This window comes from Engystomops pustulosus, chromosome 9 (genome assembly GCF_040894005.1).
Source record: "Engystomops pustulosus chromosome 9, aEngPut4.maternal, whole genome shotgun sequence".
In the NCBI taxonomy this organism is placed as follows: Eukaryota; Metazoa; Chordata; class Amphibia; order Anura; family Leptodactylidae; genus Engystomops; species Engystomops pustulosus.
The window spans coordinates 8,992,334-9,013,961 of record NC_092419.1 but is presented as its reverse complement, the minus strand read 5'-3'; the positions used below and the strand labels follow the sequence as shown (position 1 = coordinate 9,013,961).

The 21,628-nt window shown below is 42.3% G+C and overlaps 1 protein-coding gene across 1 annotated transcript; it reads left to right on the top strand.

Moving 5' to 3' along the window:
- Positions 1-1,545: 1,545 nt before the first annotated feature.
- On the top strand, positions 1,546-9,451 carry LOC140077745 (cytochrome P450 2B19-like). The gene is made up of 9 exons (XM_072125181.1): positions 1,546-1,762; positions 2,452-2,614; positions 3,728-3,877; positions 4,062-4,222; positions 5,904-6,080; positions 6,831-6,972; positions 8,308-8,495; positions 8,751-8,892; positions 9,135-9,451. Exons 1-9 carry the CDS (start codon positions 1,583-1,585, stop codon positions 9,317-9,319), a joined length of 1,488 nt encoding a protein of 495 aa, XP_071981282.1. The 5' UTR covers positions 1,546-1,582; the 3' UTR covers positions 9,320-9,451.
- Positions 9,452-21,628: the final 12,177 nt, after the last annotated feature.

The following is a 21,628-nucleotide window of genomic DNA, read 5'->3' as shown; positions in this document are numbered from 1 at the left end:
GTCCCCTGTCTATGGTGATAGTAGAACCACCTCTCCTCTAGGTGTAGAGGATGCCCCCTGTCTATGGTGATGGTAGAACCCCCTCTCCTCTAGGTGTAGAGGATGCCCCCTGTCTATGGTGATAGTAGAACCCCCTCTCCTCTAGGTGTAGAGGATGCCCCCTGTCTATGGTGATGGTAGAACCTCCTCTCCTCTAGGTGTAGAGGATGCCCCCTGTCTATGGTGATGGTAGAACCTCCTCTCCTCTAGATGTAGAGGATAACCCCTGTCTATGGTGATGATATATCCTCCCCTCCTCTAGGTGTAGAGGATGCCCCCTGTCTATGGTGATGGTAGAACCTCCTCTCCTGTGGGTGTAGGGGATGCCCCCTGTCTATGGTGATGGTAGAACCTCCTCTCCTCTAGGTGTAGAGGATGCCCCCTGTCTATGGTGATGGTAGAACCTCCTCTCCTCTAGGTGTAGAGGATGCCCCCTGTCTATGGTGATGATAGAACCTCCTCTCCTCTAGGTGTAGAGCATTTCCCCTGTCTATGGTGATGGTAGAACCTCCTCTCCTCTAGGTGTAGAGGATGCCCCCTGTCTATGGTGATGATAGAACCTCCTCTCCTCTAGGTGTAGAGGATGCCCCCTGTCTATGGTGATGGTAGAACCACCTCTCCTCTAGGTGTAGAGGATGCCCCCTGTCTATGGTGATGGTAGAACCTCCTCTCCTCTAGGTTTAGAGGATGCCCCCTGTCTATGGTGATGGTAGAACCTCCTCTCCTCTAGGCGGTATGGTGTCATTATTTGCGGGACAAAAATATGTTTTCATTAGTACCACTTTGAGGAGCTAACAACTTTTTCATCACTTTTTATTGTAATTCTTATAACATATCAAAAAAGTGTTGGTTTGGATACTTGGATTTTATTTTCCCTTGGCCAGGAAAAATCTTTACATTTAGATAGATCAATATGACGCAGGGATACTTAAGATGTTTATGAGCTTACTTGTTTATTTATTTTTATGTGTTCTAAGAAAAGTGGGGTGATTTGAAAAATATTTTAATATATTGTGAGGCCCCTTAAAGTACTTGAACCTTGGGGGGGTCTGATCACTCGTACATATACTCGTACTGCCAGATTTTATAGATTCTACATTACAGTCTAAAATAAATACCTACAAACCAGAATGTAATATAGAAAGTCCACATAAAAAGGCCACAAATATTTCAAGCACATAAATGGATCAAAACTGAATGAAATTGAAAATGAAAATATCAATTTTATTCAAACAAAATATATCCACCATCGTGACTAGGACCTAAAAACACCCATTTAAAAGACAAAAATAGTGGTAAGTTCACATCAATATAATCTGAACTTATTTCACATTGCTCCACATCTCTTGCTGAGGTATTATCTGCTGTCTATTATAACAGTATTTGCAATATATTAAGCAATACAAGTGTGACTCAGGATCTGGCATCGTACTACGACGAGCCATTGCCAAATTCTCACCTCTTGGATAATTGCCCACAACCGGGCAATATATAACTAGAGAGGAGCTCAGCACAGACAGAACCATAGTCCCCGGGGCACAGGATGGCTCTGAACATTGCAGCGACGCTTCTCCTGACCACTGTGGTCACCCTACTAATCTATCTTATAAAGTGGTGGCATGGGGTCAAACAGAAGAACCTACCCCCAGGACCTACCCCTCTACCCATCCTGGGGAATCTCCTACAGATCAGCACCACTGAACTACCACGGTCTTTAATTAAGGTAAGTACATGTAATTGCCCGTTATAGCACTTATATGTAGCAATCACAAAACCATTGCTGAAAAAGCTCAGAAGCTATCATGGCCCAGGAATATAAATGTCTACATATCTACATAAGGATTTGGTGATAGAATAGTTTGTGTTTAAAAAATAAAAGGATTTGTTCATTTCGGAAAATGTTATTTTGGTACCCAGCACAACATTTTTTCTCTGCCTGCAGCTCCCCCGCAGGAGTAATGGAACATTGCACGGCTTGTATGATATTGAAAGCAATGGGCTAAATGTCATAACTTGGGTCCTCCAGAGAGACTCTCTTAATACCTTTTTGGCTTATAAAGTATGTTCCTAAAATGTGACTTGCTCTAAATTCTGTAAAAATCTTTATACTATATCTATCTGTACTATATCTAAAAGACTATATCCCTTTTTATGAGATCTGGCCCTTTTCCAATACTTCTGGGTAAGATTTTCAGATCTCCTCTGAGCTACAATAAGGTTTAATCATGGCCTCAACATCCACCAGAGACCCCATGAGGCCATTGATCACCCACAGCAGATGTTATGGACCAAGGTGGCAGTAAACTGATGACCACTGTGACACTAGAACTGGGATGCAGATGAGTCCTATGAAAGTAAACTCTATATACATATTACATGCACTCATTTTATATGTTTTCTATTTCTTTGTAGCTGAGCGAGAAGCATGGACCTGTCTACACCATCTACCTGGCAAACCTTCGGACGATTGTACTGGTTGGGTACGATGCGGTGAGAGAAGCCTTTGTTGACCGCAGTGATGCCTTCAGTGATAGAGGAGACACAGGAGCAGGAGAATTTTTTCAGAAGGGTCTTGGTAAGACAATATAGTAAATAACATTGGGCTTAAACTTGTCTTCAGTGTATAAATGGCTTAGTACACAATCGGGGAAGCAGTTTCTAAATATGCAGGATACTGTCAATCTGTCATTCTTATATTTACCCGGTTTACTCCAGCCATAAGGTCGCAGATCTTTGGTAGCAATCTTCATTCTCAGTAGCACCTTTCTGTTGTAGACGTCTCATATAGTCAGATGGTGGCTTACCCAACTCCTAGACTGGTACCAACTGAAAAGGGTTCCAATAATTCATGAGCTTCTGGAAGTCTGAAGAGCGGCATGTTTTAGAGCAGTGGTGGCGAACCTATGGCACAGGTGCCAGAGGTGGCACTCGGAGACCTTTCTGTGGGCACACAGGCCATCGCCCCAGGACAGAGTCCACCAAATAGGACCATATCCACCAAATCTTCCTGCAGTCTCAGGCAACTTAGATGCTGCTCTCCGCGTGATTTTACAGCGACACTTCATTGACTGTTTGAACTGCTTGAAGTGAGAAGATATTGAAAGAACTGCATTATCTTTGGAGGTCCTCATTCTGGACCCACCATTCTTTCTGTACAGAAAGACCCTGGAGAGAAGCTACAATGATAGTTTGAATTTGCCCTTCTTCTTTCAACTGTATTGGTGGCCTCAGTGGGGGCAATACAATTGAAAGATGTCGAAAAACAGGTAGCAATAAGTCACTGCCACGTTGGCACTTCAAAGTAAAAAAGTGGATTTTGGTTGCAGTTTGGGCACTCTGTCTCTAAAAGGTTCGCCATCACTGTTTTAGAGAGTCTCGAAATATCCTTTAAATCTGATGTTGCTTCTGGATCCTCTGAAGAGCTGTCTATGGGGGCTTTTCAGGATGTGCCTCTGTGCCTCAATCGTTCTAAGTTTTGCAATATTTTAATCTAGCTACTCATTAAAAGGAATAGTCCGGCATCATTACATCCTTCATTGTCCAACTTTTAGCCCCATAACAAAAGCCCATCTCTCATAAATTTAGTGGGAGAACAAAGGATATGATCGGTATACTTGGCCATTCCCATCAAAAACTGTGTAACCAACATATTTTTTTTTAATCTAACAACTAAACCTTTAAATTACAGGGGTGCTTGCAAGCAATGGAGAAAGGTGGAAAATCCTTCGAAGATTTTCTCTGACAACTTTAAGAAATTTTGGAATGGGGAAGAGGAGCATTGAAGAAAGAATCCAAGAAGAAGCCCAATGTCTAGCTGAGAAAATGATGAAGGAGAAAGGTCAGTGGAGATCCCAAAAAAATTGTCTCATACTCGTATTTGGCCATGAGTATCAAAAAGTTTTTGACCAAAATTCGTTCTGCGCCTCCAATGTATTTTCATTATGGTCCATATTTTCCCAATGTTTGTATTATATCATCTAGTAAGAGCAACATCTCACCACCTCTTTCATATTAAATCACAGATTCTCCAATTAACCCAACACACATCACACGACTCGCTGTTTCCAATATCATCTGCTCCGTTGTGTTTGGTGAAAGATTTGACTATGATGACCATAAATTCCAGACGCTTTTGTCAAATGTTCAGGTTTTTGCTAATTTGCTCACCGGACGTCTTGGACAGGTAAATTTTTTGCCAATATTGATCAAATTTGCTTCCTGAGGGGGTGCATGGGGCATTTCATTACTGGGGGAATCTGCTGGGCATTACATTAATTGGGGAGGCTGTGACCATTGCATTTTCTGCCCTAGGCTTATACTTGAGTCAGTAAATTTTGCAGTTATTTGTGGTAAAATTGAAGTCCTCGGCTTATAGCCAGAAAAATGCTTTTAAAAAGCATTACTATTTTTGTTAACTTTGGCTCATGTCAGAAGTGAATCTAGCCCCCATGCTGCTACCCCCCACCCATCCAATAGCAATATATCATGTAATTATAATTATAAATCAGCTATTTGTCTATGCTGTATCCTCCACTGGTGCTGATATGATGAGACACTACAGACAGTTTCACACTACCGCTGTTGATCCTTGAATTAAGACCATGCAGAGATCTAGAGCACTGCTGGGGAACTGTGATTCCTTACATCATACCCAAATATGACGCATATTCCGTGTTCCTTCACTAAATACTGACACCAACACTTTTAATATGACCACAATGTTGGTGCTGTGGTTAGGCAGGGAAGCAGGAACTTTTTGTATCATATATCGCTACCATGTAAAGGAGTCTCATCTCCAGATGTGTTGTGAGTCCATGACACAGGACTCTACATGGTCCATTGTTCATCGACCAACAACAGTCATTTGAAACTACCCTTAGTGTCAGGTCCTGACCACACAACTCATAGTTACATACTACAAACAAACCAACATTCGGGGAGAAAAAGGTGTAGACTAGAGATGAGCGAGCACTAAAATGCTCGGGTGCTCGTTACTCGAGCCGAACATTTCCCGATGCTCGAGTGCTCGTTTCAAGTAACGAGCCCCATTGAAATCAATGGGAGACCCGAGCATTTTTCAGTAAAATTACAAACTGAACGAGCACAGTGAAATAACACAGTGCAGAACAGATTGCAGATGTTCGGGAACATCTGCGATCTGTTCCGGAGACACGCGTGCAAAACGGTGTTCTCCGCAATAGTATTTGAAGAACAATGGGGGTCATTTACTAAGGGCCCGATTCGCGTTTTCCCGACGTGTTACCCGAATATTTCCGATTTGCGCCGATTGTACCTGAATTGCCCCGGGTTTTTGGCGCACACGATCGGAATTTGGCGCATCGGCGCCGCTATGCACGCAACGGAAATCGGGGGGGCGTGGCCGAACGAAAACCCGACGTATTCGGAAAAACCGCCGCATTTAAAAAAAAATTGTGTCGCGAAAATTTCACTCACCTTCATCCTGGATAGGCCGGTGTATTTCGAGGCATTCCAGCGGACTTCAGCGCAGCAGCGCCAGCTGGTGGACGTCGGAGGAACTGCTTTGATGAATCCCGGCCGGACCCGAATCCAGTGCAGAGAACGCGCCGCTGGATCGCGAACAGACCGGGTAAGTAAATCTGCCCCAATATGTGTGAAGAACAACTTGCAGATGTTTGGAAACATCTGCAAGTTGTTCTTCACACATATTGTTCTTCAAATACATATGACAACTTTGCAAAAAAAAAAAGAGACAATTGTATGGCAGTACACTTACTGGATCTGACAACAAAACCTGTCTTGTAGTCTGTAACCATAGAAACACAAAACATAGTATAAATTCTGTAGAATCTAAAGATTTATGCTTTATTTTTTTCTTTCAACAGCTTTTTAACATATTCCCAACCATAGTACCCTACATCCCTGGTCCTCATCAAAAAATCTTTCAAATTTTGGATGAATTGAGACAGTTTTTTAAAGAGATGATGAAAACCCATCGGGACACCCTGGACGAGAACTGCCCTCGTGACTTCATAGATTGCTTTCTTATCAAGATGAAAGAGGTAGGTTAGGAGATAATTAAAACAGTAACACAGTTACAGGGGTTATATGGCAACCGAAATGGAACTTTGAAATGAATTATTAAAGGGCTTAAAAGAAGATAAAATAGAGTAATAGTTAATACCTCAGGCCACTTAAAGGGGTTGTCCAGGCTTTCCAGAGAAGGTTTATCAGCTCTAGATGGGCTATAAAATCAATAAAAATGTTGTCCTTACCTCCTCTAGCACTCCAGTTGTCCTGCAAAGCCGTCTGGTCACTCCTGTGCTCCTGTTTGTTTACAGAGGCCGGTGCACCCATCTGACTAATTCCGCTTGGTAGTGGATGGGTGAAGATGTTTTGTAAATCCCATACAACCCCTTTAGATAGTAAAATATTACACCTGTTCTCGCTGAAAATTTGGATTCCCACTGCACTCTACTTCCTGGGTGTCACCACAGGAAGCACTGCTCAGCCAATCACTGATTGATCCAGGTCACTGTTTCCTGTGGTGTCAAGAACTACAAGGAAGTGGAGTGCAGCAGGGACCAGGAGTGACAGCAACATAGACGCGCAAAGCTGTGAGCAATGTTTAGTTTTTTGGCTTCTCTAGGGCTCATTATGATTTTTTATTTGCTGGAGAACCCTTTTGGTTTCTACAGGCAACATAAAACTTTGTATTTGCTGTTGGGTTTATTTTAATTACCTATAGGAACAGCTCATCACTCTCATTATTTCTAAACGTTAAAATAATATTACATTTCAATTCTTTTTAGGAGAAACAGAATCCAAACACCGAATTTCACGAGGAAAACTTAGAGGGAACTATATTAGATTTATTCCTTGCCGGAACAGAAACTACAAGCATGACCCTGAGATATAGTTTTCTTATTCTACTGAAATATCCAGATATACAAGGTAAATTTTTTTTTAATGTGTTTAGTTTTTTTTATTTATTTATTCCTTATTTTTTTCTACACACACACCCTCCACCAAAATTAAAATCCAAAATTAGCAGGCTTATTATTCATTTATTAACCTAAAGGAGCTACTGGGGCTCATTTACTAAGGGCTGCGGGACTGCGATTCCGTCAGGTTTCACAAATATTTCTATTGTGCACCGAATTGCCCCGGGTTTGTGGCGCACGTGATTGGATTGTGGTGCATCGGCACTGGCATGCATGCAGTAGAAATGGGGGGTGCGTGGCCGTCAGACAACCCGACGGATTCGGACAAACCACGGAATTTAAAAATGGATTTGTGTTGCAAGACACTCACTCACATACACCAGGAAGAAGCAGGTGAACTCCGACGGAACTCAGCGCAGAAGAGACGGAAGCAGGTACTCGGGCACACGACCTTAGTGAATCGCGGCAGACCCGAATCCACGTCGAACATCGCACCGCGGGAACGCGACTGGACCGGGTAAGTAAATCTGCCCCATTGTGTTTATTGGAGGAAGTAAAGGTAACGGAGATGGGGGATTATTTCGGATCAATGGAATAGATTTAAAATGTCGCTAGTAAAGCACCGGTGGTTTGTGCGTACAACTTTTTTCCCAAGCATCATCTCTTCCCGGGGAATGATGATCCTAGCCTAAAGTAGGCAAGGAATTTTTTAGGATTATCGCAATAAAATCTTTATCGCTTTATTAAAGATAAGTAGGCCTGAAAGAGCTATTCTAGTTTGGGATCAATAACTGAACCTTAACTCTCATCTCAACCAATAAGACCTGTGATCACCGCTGGCACCTATTGTATATGAAAGTGGTAACTTTGAAGTGCCCCCCATCTCCTCGTGATATCATCAGGGAGAGACAATACTATAATTAATAATGGGGGCATTTAAAAATCACCCGGAGGTGGAACGCTAAACCCAAACATTTGGCTGAACGAACAATGTTCATCATGAACCCAACCATTGTGTTTCGGGTGCGCTCATCACTAATATTTATCACAGGTGATGGGAACTTTAATGCACAAAGATTCATTAATGTCTTACTAGTGTTTGTATCTCCTCCTCATGCATCTCTGTAGCCTTTAGAATACTTCATCTGATGAAACAGGAACATTTCTGATTCAAGAAACCCCGTGGTAGAAATCCCTCTAGCGTGTGAAGTTGTAATGTCTTTCATACATATAACAATCTTCTAATTTCCCTTAGTAATATGGTTGTACTAATATCACTCTATGGATGCAATTAAACTATGGTAAATGAAAAATATATTCTTTGTTGTGTTCTTGTAAATTTTAGAGAAGATCCACCAAGAGATTGACAATGTGATCGGCAGAGATCGCTGTCCATCAATGGATGACAAGAGTGAAATGCCCTATACCGACGCCGTGATCCACGAGATCCAGAGATTTGCTGATATTGCCCCCACAGGATTACCCCATGCTACTAGCAAGGACACAACCTTCCGAGGATATCACATTCCTAAGGTACAGTATGTTGGTTTTGTCATCCTCTTCTCTTTATTCCTCATGTTTCTATTGTTTAAGAATTATAACTTATATTTTAAACCTTAGACTCTACTGTAAACTGATATCTATGAAGGCAGTAACTTCAATAGACACCCCCCCCCCATGCCAACGAAGACGTGGTGACCTGAAGATCTTTGTTCCACACTTCTAATCAACATCCACCCAGACCTGACACTTTAGTCTATCTTCATATTTCATTCATTAATTTTTTAGGGCACCATGGTGTTTCCAATCCTGACCTCAGTCCTGAAAGACCCCAAACAATTCAAGAACCCTGAAGAGTTTGACCCTGAACATTTTCTTAATGAGAAAGGTGGCTTCAAGAAAAGTGAAGCATTTATGCCCTTCTCCACAGGTAAGAACTTCAAAAAGTTCAAAGTTAAGTGGGAAAATTATCTGTAACCCTAAAGTAAAGCATCATGCACTTTGAGAGTAAGGCTAATAAAATAGTATAAAATGTATGTTATCTCTGGCTAAAGGACAGCGCTTCTTACCTGGGGACCTACTACAATATCAACTCCAAATTGGTTAAAAGGGAATTAAAAAGTCAGATCCATTACTCTTATAGTATCTTCACTTATTTTGTGTGTTCTTCAGGTAAACGTGTATGTGCCGGAGAAGGCCTGGCCCGCATGGAAATCTTCCTCTTCCTCACCACTATACTGCAGAAGTTTACCTTGGAACCCACCGTGGACAGAGAGAAACTGAGTATAAGACCAAAGCCCAAAACCAATGGTTCAAGACCCTTTAAATACCAGATGAAAGTTACCCCTCGTCTTTGATATGGGGCAAGCTTTTGCCTGTAGGAAACTCTTAAGGTCCGGATCTTAGAGAACTAGAGACTGCTCCAATTTTGGGCTTTTCGAATTATAAGACTGGGTTTTCAAAAATGTCTTTTTATAGTATTGATTATAGATGTGTATTTATGTATAATAACATTCTTCTGTACATATGTAATTATTTTATGTAAATAAAAACTGTGGACTCTATTGTGTCTCTTGTCTGGTACATTGTGTTACATGTCATTTGTTCTTGAGGCTTCTATTGTCCATAGTAGATATATGTATTGGATTACAGTGTAGGCAGTTTGGGTAGTAGGTCGGGACCCAAGCTTTCTAGATGATCTTGGACCACCTAAACCACATACCGAATTTCATACTCAGAAGGACCTTCACCAACAAAACTTAATACATCTGTTCCTACTCTCAATACACATGTATACAAGAGCCATTTCAGGAACTTTGAAGGTCCTCCAAAGGTTCTGAAACCGCATATTGAAAGCAGGTAGTAGTGACGCATCCTCCATTCCCCAACAAGCTTAATCTAGTACCATATGAAGTGACTCCAGAATTGTAGGGGCTTTAAAATCCATATACCCAAGGGCCCATTGCAGTCTTAATCCACCCCTCGTAGATACTTTTTATAAGAAAAAAGTGGTAAAGCTAAACTTATCCCTCCCCTGTCCCAATGGTAAGGGGTGTATCATGAAGACCTACCACTAAGTACTATACTTTAATGTGCTAAAATTTCCTAAGTTCCTCACCTGATTACAAGCCTGGTCTTGATTTATAGTTTGTCTCCTGACTATGGTTCCACTTCATCCGCCAATTGTTGTGTCCTGATTACCAAAAATAATTAAATGACTAATATCCTACATGGACACCACATTGATTTCAGCTTAGAATATCCAATCTTTGTTGATAAACTTTACAATTTCTAAAGACCATGGAATGCATTGTCCGTTTACCACAATCACAGCAGGTACAAACAATGAAGAGTACATTTCCATGGGGGGGGAGGTCTCCCAATTTGTTGTACCTTGTTATGTGTGAGCAGTGTCCCACCACAGGCCTCTATGAAGGAGAAATGGTCTACATCAGCTCATGAACATGCAGAGGTCCAATATAAATAGTAACATAGGGTCTAGAAATACCAGAATAACCTTCCTGCTAATTAATGTCATATATAAAGAGGGTAGTAACAAGCATATACATATGTATACAATTAGACATTTATTTCACATATATATTGACAAGAGACAACGCGTTTGGGGGATGTATTACCCCCTTTGTCCGGTCCAATAAATAGTTCAGTCTAGTTACTTAACAATACGATTCTGCGGCCTGATGCTGAGATTGCAGTGGGAATGCGGAGTGGAAGGTTTCTACAGGGGAAATAGGAAAAAGTAATTCCGATTCGGAGTCGCTCATGCTTCTGGTTTGCCAGCAATCTGCAGAGTCATCTGGCAGCAGTGTGGGTTTCCTCGCAGTGCTGCCAGATGACTCTGCAGATTGCTGACATACCAGATGCATGAACGAAACATTGGGGCTCATTTACTAAGGGTCTGGAATTCACGCGACACAAATGGGAGGGGGGGGGCGGGCCGTCGAACGATCCGATAGATTCAGGCAACGTGCGGGATTTAACATTGCAAATTGTGTCGCAAGATCAGCGACACCTGGTGGACATCAGGCGCATGGACCTGAGTGAATCCCGGCAGACCCGAATCAGCGTCGGAGAGTGTGCGGCTGGATCGCGACTGGATCAGGTAAGTAAATGAGCCCCATTAGTCTAGTTAAGAACCTAACTTTACATGACAATATACTGGCACACTTCCACACAGGCTCAATTAGTAAATCACACCAAAAAACGTGTCATTGCAATAACGGTGAAGTGTTATTGAAAGACAGACACCCAAATAGGGGGAAAGGTTTGAAGGAGAGCGTGCTGACATATATGCAAGTAAGACAAAGTTCCCTGGAGTCCAACCTTAGTCTAAAACAAGCCCTTGGATGATGCTCATTGTGAGGAAGATGTTCGAGCAATACAAAAGCGGTTTTCACAAAACTATCCTCACTCTACATGGAGTTAACAGTTGTGACGAGCAGACCCGAACCACTGAGTTGAGCCGATGCGCAATACACGGGAAGGACATCAATCTGGCCCGCCCCAAAGACACAGCAATGCTCCGGCCATTGTTGCACACCAACTCGCCGGACTTGAGGTTCATCGGCAGCAATCACTCACTCTTGTAGTGGTAACATAAGGATAGTGGTAATTGTTATGAAGAGTAAGGCTTTGTGATTGCTTTTGAACAGGTTGGGAAGTATGTAAGGTAGGGATGTAGAATGGCTGCCACCCTGTTCTAGTTAAGAAAATCTTAAATCTAAACCATCTGATCCAATGGGGCAAATTTACTTGTCCGGTCCTGTCACAATCCCCGATCCAGAAGGTCCTTCGAGGATGAAGTCCGGCACTATTCATGAAGATCGTGCGCCTGAGTTCCTGCATCCGTCGCTTCCCCACCGAGGTCAGCCGGAGCTCACCTTCTTCTTCCCGGTGCTTGTATGTGCGTGTCTTGTCACAAAATTCTAAATGTTAAATCCTGCGCGTTGCCCGAATCCGTTGGGTTGTCCGACGGCATGACCCCCAAATTCTGTCACATGCAAGCCGGCGCCGATTCGCCAAAATCCGATCATGTGCAACACAATCCCCGGCGATATGCAGCGCAAAACGGAAATCGTTGGAAAACTAAAATGCGCTCCATAAATGAGCCCCAATGGGGGTCATTTACTAAGGGCCCGATTCGTGTTTTCCCGACGTGTTACCCGAATATTTCCAATTTGCGCCGATTTTCCCTGTATTGCCCCGGGATTTTGGCGCACGCGATCGGATTGTGGCGCATCGGCGCCGGTATGCCCGCGATGGAAATCGGGGGGCACGGCCGAACGAAAACCCGACGTATTCGGAAAAACCGCCGCATTTAAAAACGGAAAATGTGTCGCGGAGCTTGCACTTACCTTCACTCAGCCGACCTCGGTGTATTCAAGTGCGTTCCGATGCTTTTCAGCGCAGCAGCGCCACCTGGTGGACGGCGGAGGAACTGCCTTAGTGAATCCCGGCCGGACCCGAATCCACCGCAGAGAAGGCGCTGCTGGATCGCGAATGGACCGGGTAAGTAAATCTGCCCCAAAGTGTTTGAGAAGGTGCATATTGTGACAATGTGGTGGGCACATTCCATATCTTTGTCAACATAAGAGAGCGTGAAAGTAACAACCTAATACTGCAGGGGACGCTTATCAACCTATTCTTTGCTGAGACAGAGACCACAACACTAACATGTGCCCACCTGATCCGCCTCACGTAACTCAAGGTTCCTACACAACAGGGCATATTTGAGATAACAATATCTAAAAAATGTTCTCTGATTGGTGAAGTTCTGGATCCTCAGTTGACCAATGGATATTAGCTATAATAGGCACGGAAGACCTCATCCAAGGATATATTCTCCTAGTAGTTGCTGTCCAAATCCTAAAATAAACTAAGGATGTTCTTTTTGGCAAAATCATTTCTGTTCTTGTAGTGTTTTCTACTTCTTATTTCTGATTGACTTTTGAAGAACGTCCAAAGAGAGATTGAAGGTCTTTCTTCTGTAGAAGACAGGCCCACGGTTCCATATACCGATTCTATCTGTCAGGAAATCCACAGATGCAGATATAGCACCACTGGGGTTATATGAGGTCAGCAGAGATACAACAATCACAGGGCTTTATGTTCTAAAGATCAGTCAAAACTATTAGAAGGAATTGTATTTTATACAAACAAGACATCATAAGGAAAGAGAAGCTGCAAGCTACAGGCAGATAAGTTCTTTGTCTGGGGAGGGAGAACAGATATGTAGCAGAGCTGACAGTGTGTAATAGGTATCTCATGCATCTCATTGGGGCCTATTTACTAAGGGTTGCGCTGCTCACTTTCGTTGCACTTTCCGACGGTTTTGGGATTTGCGCGGCTTTATCAGGTATTTAACAGGGGTATGTGCTGGGATTGTGATGGGAAAGCCCTTTTAATGGAAAGTCTAGAGAAAGCGCAGCTATGAGTTGTAAATTCAAGCAATGGCAGAATCTAAAAATCTTTTAAAAATGTATTTATAAATTTCTTAGTACTTTTTATAACATGATCTGAGTATTAAAAAATCGTTTTCTTGGCCATAAACACAATGGCTTCCTGGGTGACGTGAGTTTATCATGGAGTCAGTTATGCAATGTCCATGGGGTTTATAGGAGGGATCGGTGGAGTTTATAACTTTGCATCCTGATGATGATCTGTTACCTTCTTGTGTAGTTTTATGTCATATTTCCAGCAGTCTTTGTGATTTTGGCACATGCAGATATTTGTTTGGCTGTGATTTCCAGATCACTGAAGTGCAATCTATAAAACCTGGAGGGCGGCCAGTAACCCCGTGTATCTCACCTGCAGGTTCAGTGGCGTTTATAAAGTAGGACATGGTGGTTCACAACTTTGTAGAAACTTTATTTTGAGTTTTTAGTGCAAGGTATTTATTACATCCATCACATGGATTTAGTGGTTAAACCCAAGCACAGTTACCCCCGAAACAGGATCCATTTTTTATTTAGCTATTACTGGCATATTTTCTTTAAAAAAGGATTTTTAGGAATATGAAAATGAGCCTCAGGGGCTCCTGTGTATGTGACAGAAGCCTTTTATTCACGCCTTCCTTCAGCACTTGTACCCACCTCCTCCCATAGAGCTGGTAACAGCTGAGGGGGCCAGAAGGGGCTTCTGTGATTTAAATCAGAGCCCCTGAGGCTCATTTGCATATAGTTAAAAGTACCTTTTCATGAAAGATAAGTCTTTAACCGGTTAAGGACCGGGCCCTTTCCTGTTTTTTCATTTCCATTTTTCACTCCCCACCTTCAAAAATCGAAAACTTTTTTTATTTTTACCCGTAAAGAGCTGTGTGACGGCTTGTTTTCTGTGGAATAAATTGCGCTTCATACTGATGGTATTGAATATTCCATGCCGTGTATTGGGAAGCGGGGAAAAAATTCCAAAGGCAGTGAAAATGGTGAAAAAACGCATTTGCGCCATTTTCTTGTGGGCTTGGATATTACGGCTTTCATTGAGCGCCCCAAATGAGTCTACTTTATTCTTTGGGTCGGTACGATTACGGGGATACACAATTTGTATAGGTTTTATAATGTTTTCATCCATTTACAAAAATTAAAAAATGTGTTTTTTGATTTTGCCATCTTCTGACGCTAATAACTTTTTAATACTTTGGTGTACGGAGCTGAGGGTGGTGTCATTTTTTGCGACATTTGATATTATTTTCAATGATATCATTTTTAGGACTTTTGACCTTTTGATCACTTTTTATAGATTTTTTTATATTGTGCCATTTTCGACTTTGGGCGCTATTTTCCGTTACGGGGTTAAACGCATTGAAAAAATGCTAATATATTTTGATAGATCGGGCATATTCGGACTCGTCGATACCTAATGTGTATATGATTTTTACTGTTTATTTATATTTATGTCAGTTCTAGGGAAAGGGGGGTGATTTGAATTTTTAGGTTTTTTTATTATAATTTTTTTTTTTTATTTTTACTATTTTTCAGACTCCCTAAGGTACTTTAACCCTAGGTTGTCTGATCGATCCTATCATATACTGCCATACTGCAGTACTACAGTACTGTAATGAAGCGTTTAAAACAAAATAGCCTCGGGTCTTCGGAAGATCCTAGGCAAGATGGTGGCGCCCATGCGATTACTGTTATAACATATACAGCAATGACTTACCGGCTATGGAGAGGGTTCAGCCCGTGAGCCCTCTCCATGCAGCGGGACCCGGCCACCGCCGTGAATACACGGCGGGCAGTTGCTAACCAGTTAATAGCTAAATGAAGAACTGTTCCCATTCAAGGTGCATACATCATAGTGTAAGTATGCTTAGGTTAAAACCACTAGATCCGTGGGGTTAATTTCCTTTAAACTCCCATGATCCTTGTATAGTATCTCCTGGCCACCAAGAGCTTGACCTCTGATCACACAGATGGGTGTGGGAATAAACTTTGCACAGGATACAGGCTGTAGTGTTAGCACTGTAAGATAATGTATTGGTTGGGGAAGCAAAATGTCGTGGGCTCCATAAAGATCCTGCCCCCAGGTCCATCCACAATCTCTGCACTTACACCTCTCACTTTAAAGGGGGTTGATAGAAGGGACCTGTCCAACCATATATTTGTTTCTCGTTGAGTTGAGAAGAGGTGGTCTTGTACATGGGAATGTCCACCTAACAGTCCACAATGTACAGAGCAGTCAGTCAGACATTACTTATACAAAAGTTGATTGACTTCAATGTACAAAATGTTCAATACAGAAGCTACAACCTCTGCCCCGATGTTCTTCAGTTCCATTTCATTTAATATTCTAAATGTTTTAAAGATTTGAAGGATCCGGGAATTTTCTAGGTGAGCTTGGAATGTTTAAGAAGAACTGTATTTACTTATTTTTCTCTTGACTTGATACATAGGGACTAAAATGGACTAATGGAAGGAGAATGTTGGGACGATGTTCTAAAAAACAGTTTGGAGATGACTATTAAAGACTGAATGGCTCTTACATGGGAGACCTCAACGAGGAATTAACTTGCTGGTATAACTTACAGTCCCAAGACATTAATCGATAAAGAAGTATTTCTTTTGGATCTATATGAAGCTATAACAAAGAGTATATATATATATATATATTAATAAATACCTTATCTTCATGTTGCTGAAGTTAGGGACTCGGCACGCCGCCCGCCATGCCTAGAATCTAGAACTACTCCACCATAATTAGTATACTTCCACAAAGAAACGGAGTTACAGCGTTCTTATAAAATCCATACATATAATCTTTATTATACACAAAAGACAACACAAAATTGTATTGTCATAGATTAAAACAATATGATTGTGCAGAGGAAATCCAAAACAAAAAAAGGTCCGGAAATACGAATGTCCACATGGATGTACAACAGGGTATACAAGTACAATATGAGTCACACCTCAATACTAAATCAAAAGACAAGTGTCCTACCCATTGTACGTTGTCTGTGGCTGCCTCCCAGACACCCCAACGCGCGTTTCGCCCACGCTTCTTCAGGGGGTACGAAACTACACGCTGGGAGACATTTTGTGCCTTAAACCCTTGCAGCTGGGGATCTTCTTTGTTTTAGGTCTCCATTATTTCATTCCCTTCTTTCAAAAGTCTTTTTTAAAAAAAAAAAAAATTCTATGCATGTAGCTGCCAGAACACTAACAAAAGAACATTAATTGGACCATTATCATCTAGACCAGTGATGGCTAACCTATGGCACTGGTGCTAGAGGTGGCACTCGGAGCCCTTTCTGTGGGCACTCAGGCCATCACCAGAGATGACTCCAGGTATCTTCCTGCAGTCCCTGACAGCCCAGGACTTGCTGTGCACAGAGCTTTTTTAAAGTGACAGCTCTACCTGGGACTATTTTCTGCTTTATTGGTGCCTCAGGTGCCGGTATCAATGAATACTGTGACGGAGAAGGGAGTATAAATCACAAATTACATTTTTGTGTTGGCACTTTGCGATAAATAAGCGGGTCTATGTTGTAGTTTGGGCACTCGGTCTCTAAAAGGTTTGCCATCAATGATCTAGACCATCTATAAATGAACATAAGGATAATTTCAAAACATGCTTTTCCATGAAACACACAATACAAACAAATAGAGCGAGTCATTGAGAAACATTGGCACTTTCTTGTGGACGATAAACATCGGAGCCCCATTTTGCCCAACAAATCATTTACACTAAAGTTTAGCCCTAAAGGTAGCCCCCATATGCAAGGATTTTTTTGATGTGGGAAATGTATTGGCTGTAGAACAACATCATTCCCTAGAAAAACACTACAGGTTTTTCCAAGGGTATATTCACATGCACACGACATCAAACAGTTACTCACATGTAACAGTAGGGAGGTAACAGTACATTGGTCGTACCATCAGACCCCTGTAGTTAGCCATCCCACTTGCCTCTTCAGTTAGCCATCCCCCTACCCCTATACTAAGTCAGCATCCCACCAATAAAATCAGCCCCCTGTCCCTGTAGTCAGCTAGCTCTTTTCCCCAGTAGTAAGCCACCGCCTGCCCCAGTAGTAAGCCAGCCTTCTGCCCCTATAGTCAGCCAGCATTCCCCCAATATAATCAGTCCCCTGCCCCTGTAGTCAGCCCCCATTTGCCCAATTCATTAAAAAAAACTCAGTCAAAACTCAGCTTTCCGACGCAATGCAGGTCTTCTCTTCTTCGGTCCGGCAGTGGCAGGTCCGTGTGCCACTCCATCACACAAGCTGTGACGTCATCCGGTGCTGACATCAGAGTACACACAATATGATGATAGCAGGGGCTGACGTCATGGTTCTGCCGCTGCCAGACTGAAGGAGAGAAGAACTGTTGGGGCGGGGCACCGGAAAGGTGAGTTTTGACTTTATTTTTTTTCACTCAAGTATAAGCCGAGTTTGAGTCTTTCCGAACATTTTTTGCATAAACATTTTTGCATATACTCGAGTATATATACAGTTTTGTTTTTCTGCCTAACCAATTGGGGGAATTTACTAGTGCGTCCCGGGCTCTGACCGAGCTCAATAACGCTAGTCTGGTGGTGCGCCTGATTTGTTAAGCTGATGGAGTTTAACACTGTAGTGTGCTACTTTTAGACCTGCTTTTAGCTGGTCTAACCTCTGGGCCATAATGTGGTGCACCCTTCTTACTTTTTGGCCCACACATTATTTCCTGACCGCTGCCCCCCCCTCCCCTTTCTTGAAGCCATGGCCTACGTGTAATCAGTACTTTCTAAGAAGAATGATTGCAACTTCTCCCCTTTAATATTAGTGATCGTACATCCAATATTTCATGACCTGAACTGCCCCTATTGGGACGACAATATATGACGTTCCTCAGGAATAACGTTAGGGGTGCTCAATCCCCACAGAAAAACATCCTGAACCTAAGTAAAAGTAAAAGGTTGGGAGGGCACTCACCACAAGATGGCCGTGCAGTTTCTTCAGACACGTGTAATCATTCAATTGCTTTTATAATACACTGTAATACCTGTATACATCATGCGGCACATTTACTTACCCGTCCCATCCCGATCCCTGGAGTGCGTTGTCCGACGAAGATTCAGGTCTTCCGCGATTCACTAAGATCGTGCGTCCAATTTTCTGCATGTGTCGCTTCCCCCGCTTAGGTCCGCCGGAGTTCACCTTCTTCTTCCCGGTGCATGTGAGTGCTGATCTTGCGACACAATGGGGGTCATTTACTAAGGGCCCGATTCACGTTTTCCCGACATGTTACCCGAATATTTCCGATTTGCGCCGATTTTCCCTGTATTGCCCCGGGTTTTTGGCGCACGCGATCGGATTTTGGCGCATCGGTGCTGGCATGCACGCGACGGAAATCGGGGGGCGTGGCCGCACGAAAACCCGACGGATTCGGAAAAACCGCCGCATTTAAAAAAACAAAAGTGTTGCGGAGCTTGCACTTACCTTCATCCAGGATAGGCCGGTGTATTTGAGTGCGTTCCGATGCTCTTCAGCGCAGCAGCGCCACCTGGTGGACGTCGGAGGAACTACCTTAGTGAATCCCGGCCGGACCCTAATCCACCACAGAAAACGCGCCACTGGATCGCGAACGGACTGGGTAAGTAAATCTGCCCCAATTTGTTTTTTAAATTCCGCGGTTTGTCTGAATCAGTCGGGTTGTGCGACGTCCATGCCCTCCGATGAAAGCAAGCCGGCGCCAATTCGACACAATCCAATCACGTGCGCCAAAAAACCCTTTTAAATGTGGCACAAATCGGAAATCAACGGGAAACCCGATGGAAATGCGGTCCGCGGACCCTTAGTAAATGAGCCCCAATATTCTCCTTCAATAAGGCCACACATTGAACATTACTTTATATGATTTAGTCGGGGTCCTCAATGAGCTTCATTACCAACTGAGCAGGAGCCCCCTATAATTTACCGGTATATCCTATACACAGCACTATTGCCCCTTAATTAATATGACAAAACCACCCTTATTATTTTATATGCAACCAATTTAATAAATATTTATACAACTCCCAACTTTTATTAATTCCTAAACCCCCCCCCCCCACCCAATTATTGAATATCTTCACATCACATTATCACGATACAAGTATCAGGGAGACAGTGCATGTGAAGGTAATCCAGGTAATATGAGTTTGATTGATAAGTTTCCATGAGTCATCTTAGTGAACCGATTTCAGGTAAAACTGATATCCAAAGTTCAGGAACTGATACAGCACTACCACTGCCAACATCCTAGCTGGCTTATTCAGTCTTAAAGGGTTTTTTCCACAATAATAGTATGGTTGACTACTCCTATGGATTAATGTATGAGAATATTAAATTGGTGAGTTTAATTAAATTGAAAGTTACACGAAAGACAAATTTGGACCATTTCATTTCATCACTAGAGTTCCAAATATGAAATTAAAGGGGTTGGCCACTCTTTTACATATGTTGCCCATGTGCCTTTACTGCCTTAATAATAATTCCTGAATGTTTGTCAAGTGATTCAGCAGTCCCATTACTTACTTTTCTACGGTGTTCAGACTCTCCATGATTATTTGTTTATATATCTGAGCTCAGATGAACAGGTGGAGCTGCAGCAGCAGAGTTATGGCACAGCCTGCTCCCTTTTGACCTCCAAGTCTCTGTGAGGATTGATAGTGAAAAGAGAGACGCAGAGGGTGATACCATGAAGAGGGCTTAGCGCAGCGAGAGAGAGGAAGCTGTGTATGTATGCAGAGGGCAGCGTGGTGAGAACAGGAAAAGGCTGAAGCCCTCACAGAGACATATCTAATGGAAGAGATCTATTAAAAACTGGCCAATCCCTATAGCCCTGAGTAACATTTACCCCGTAATTGATGAAAAGGCAATGAAGAAACCAGTTAGGGCTTGAAAGGTGATTTTAATGTGGTATGTTTATATAAACCAATTATAAAGTGTATATTAAAGGGAACCTATCACCAGGGACCTCATTTTCATTAAAAACAGGTTGAAGAAGCCCATTATGCCTGCAATGCAAATATGTATTTCTGCCTTCTCTAAGCATTTGCATTAAAATATAATTGTGTGTTAATAACTTACCTTGCACCCTTACGGAATCCTCTGAGTAGTCCCAGGGGTTGGGTTTGAATGCATTTCAAAAAACAACATGTGACTTGTCTGGGCTGCAGACTCCTCAGCTCTCTACCCCCACCCACTGATGTCAGCTCACCAGTCTGTGAGCTCTGCGAAGGAGCAGGAGGGAGGAGCTGTACAGGAGCACAAAGGTGGGGGCTGAGAGCTGAGGAGTGAGCAGAATAGACCAGTCACATGTTTTGAAATGCATCCAAATCAAAGCCCAACCTCTGAGACTACAAAGGTGATTCTGTCATGATGCAAGGTAAGTTATAACACACAATTATATTGTAATGCTAATTTTTAGAGAAGGTAGAAAGGCAGATTTGAAATACAGCTATAATGGTGTAAGGGGCTTCTGCAACCTGTTTTAGGGAAAATGAGTGAGAGGTTCCCTTTAAGTTGACATCAATATAGTTTAAGCTTATTTTGACCGTGTTCACACATGTGGAGCCATTCTTCTACTTCTTTTCCATTTTCTACACAATATTCCTTGAAGATGATAGAAGCTCACTGAGGTATCATATATGGAGTATAGGGAACCAGAGCAGCTAGATCCCTACCTAGCAGGGTTAAAAGGAGTTAAAAAATATTTAAAAAATACTGGAAAATATCCAGATGAGTGTTACTTCTTATTAGTAAACACATTGGACTACGGATATACTCACAATTTTGGTCGTAAGTGGATGTAGCTGTACAAGTAATTTGTGTGATCTTCAGACTGCCTCGGTCTGCACTGAAATCCCAAAGGCCTTTCTGCAAAAATGAAAAGATTACAAAAAGTTCAGGTGACCATCGGGTCATTTTTTTCCCTAGTGACAGGTTGTGCACAGATTAATCTCATTCTGAGAATATGACAAAATCCAATAAAGAAAATTGAGAGAATCATTAGCACAGAACAAGGTAAAAAGATCAAAATAATCCAATTGGATCAATTACAAAAACACTGATTACATACGATGAGAAGGTGACGCGTTTTGGAGCAAAGAATGGAGGTTATTGTTGACACTGAAACAGCAGTAGATGTTAAGAGGGGCATCTATGTGTCAGGGTGTTAACTACA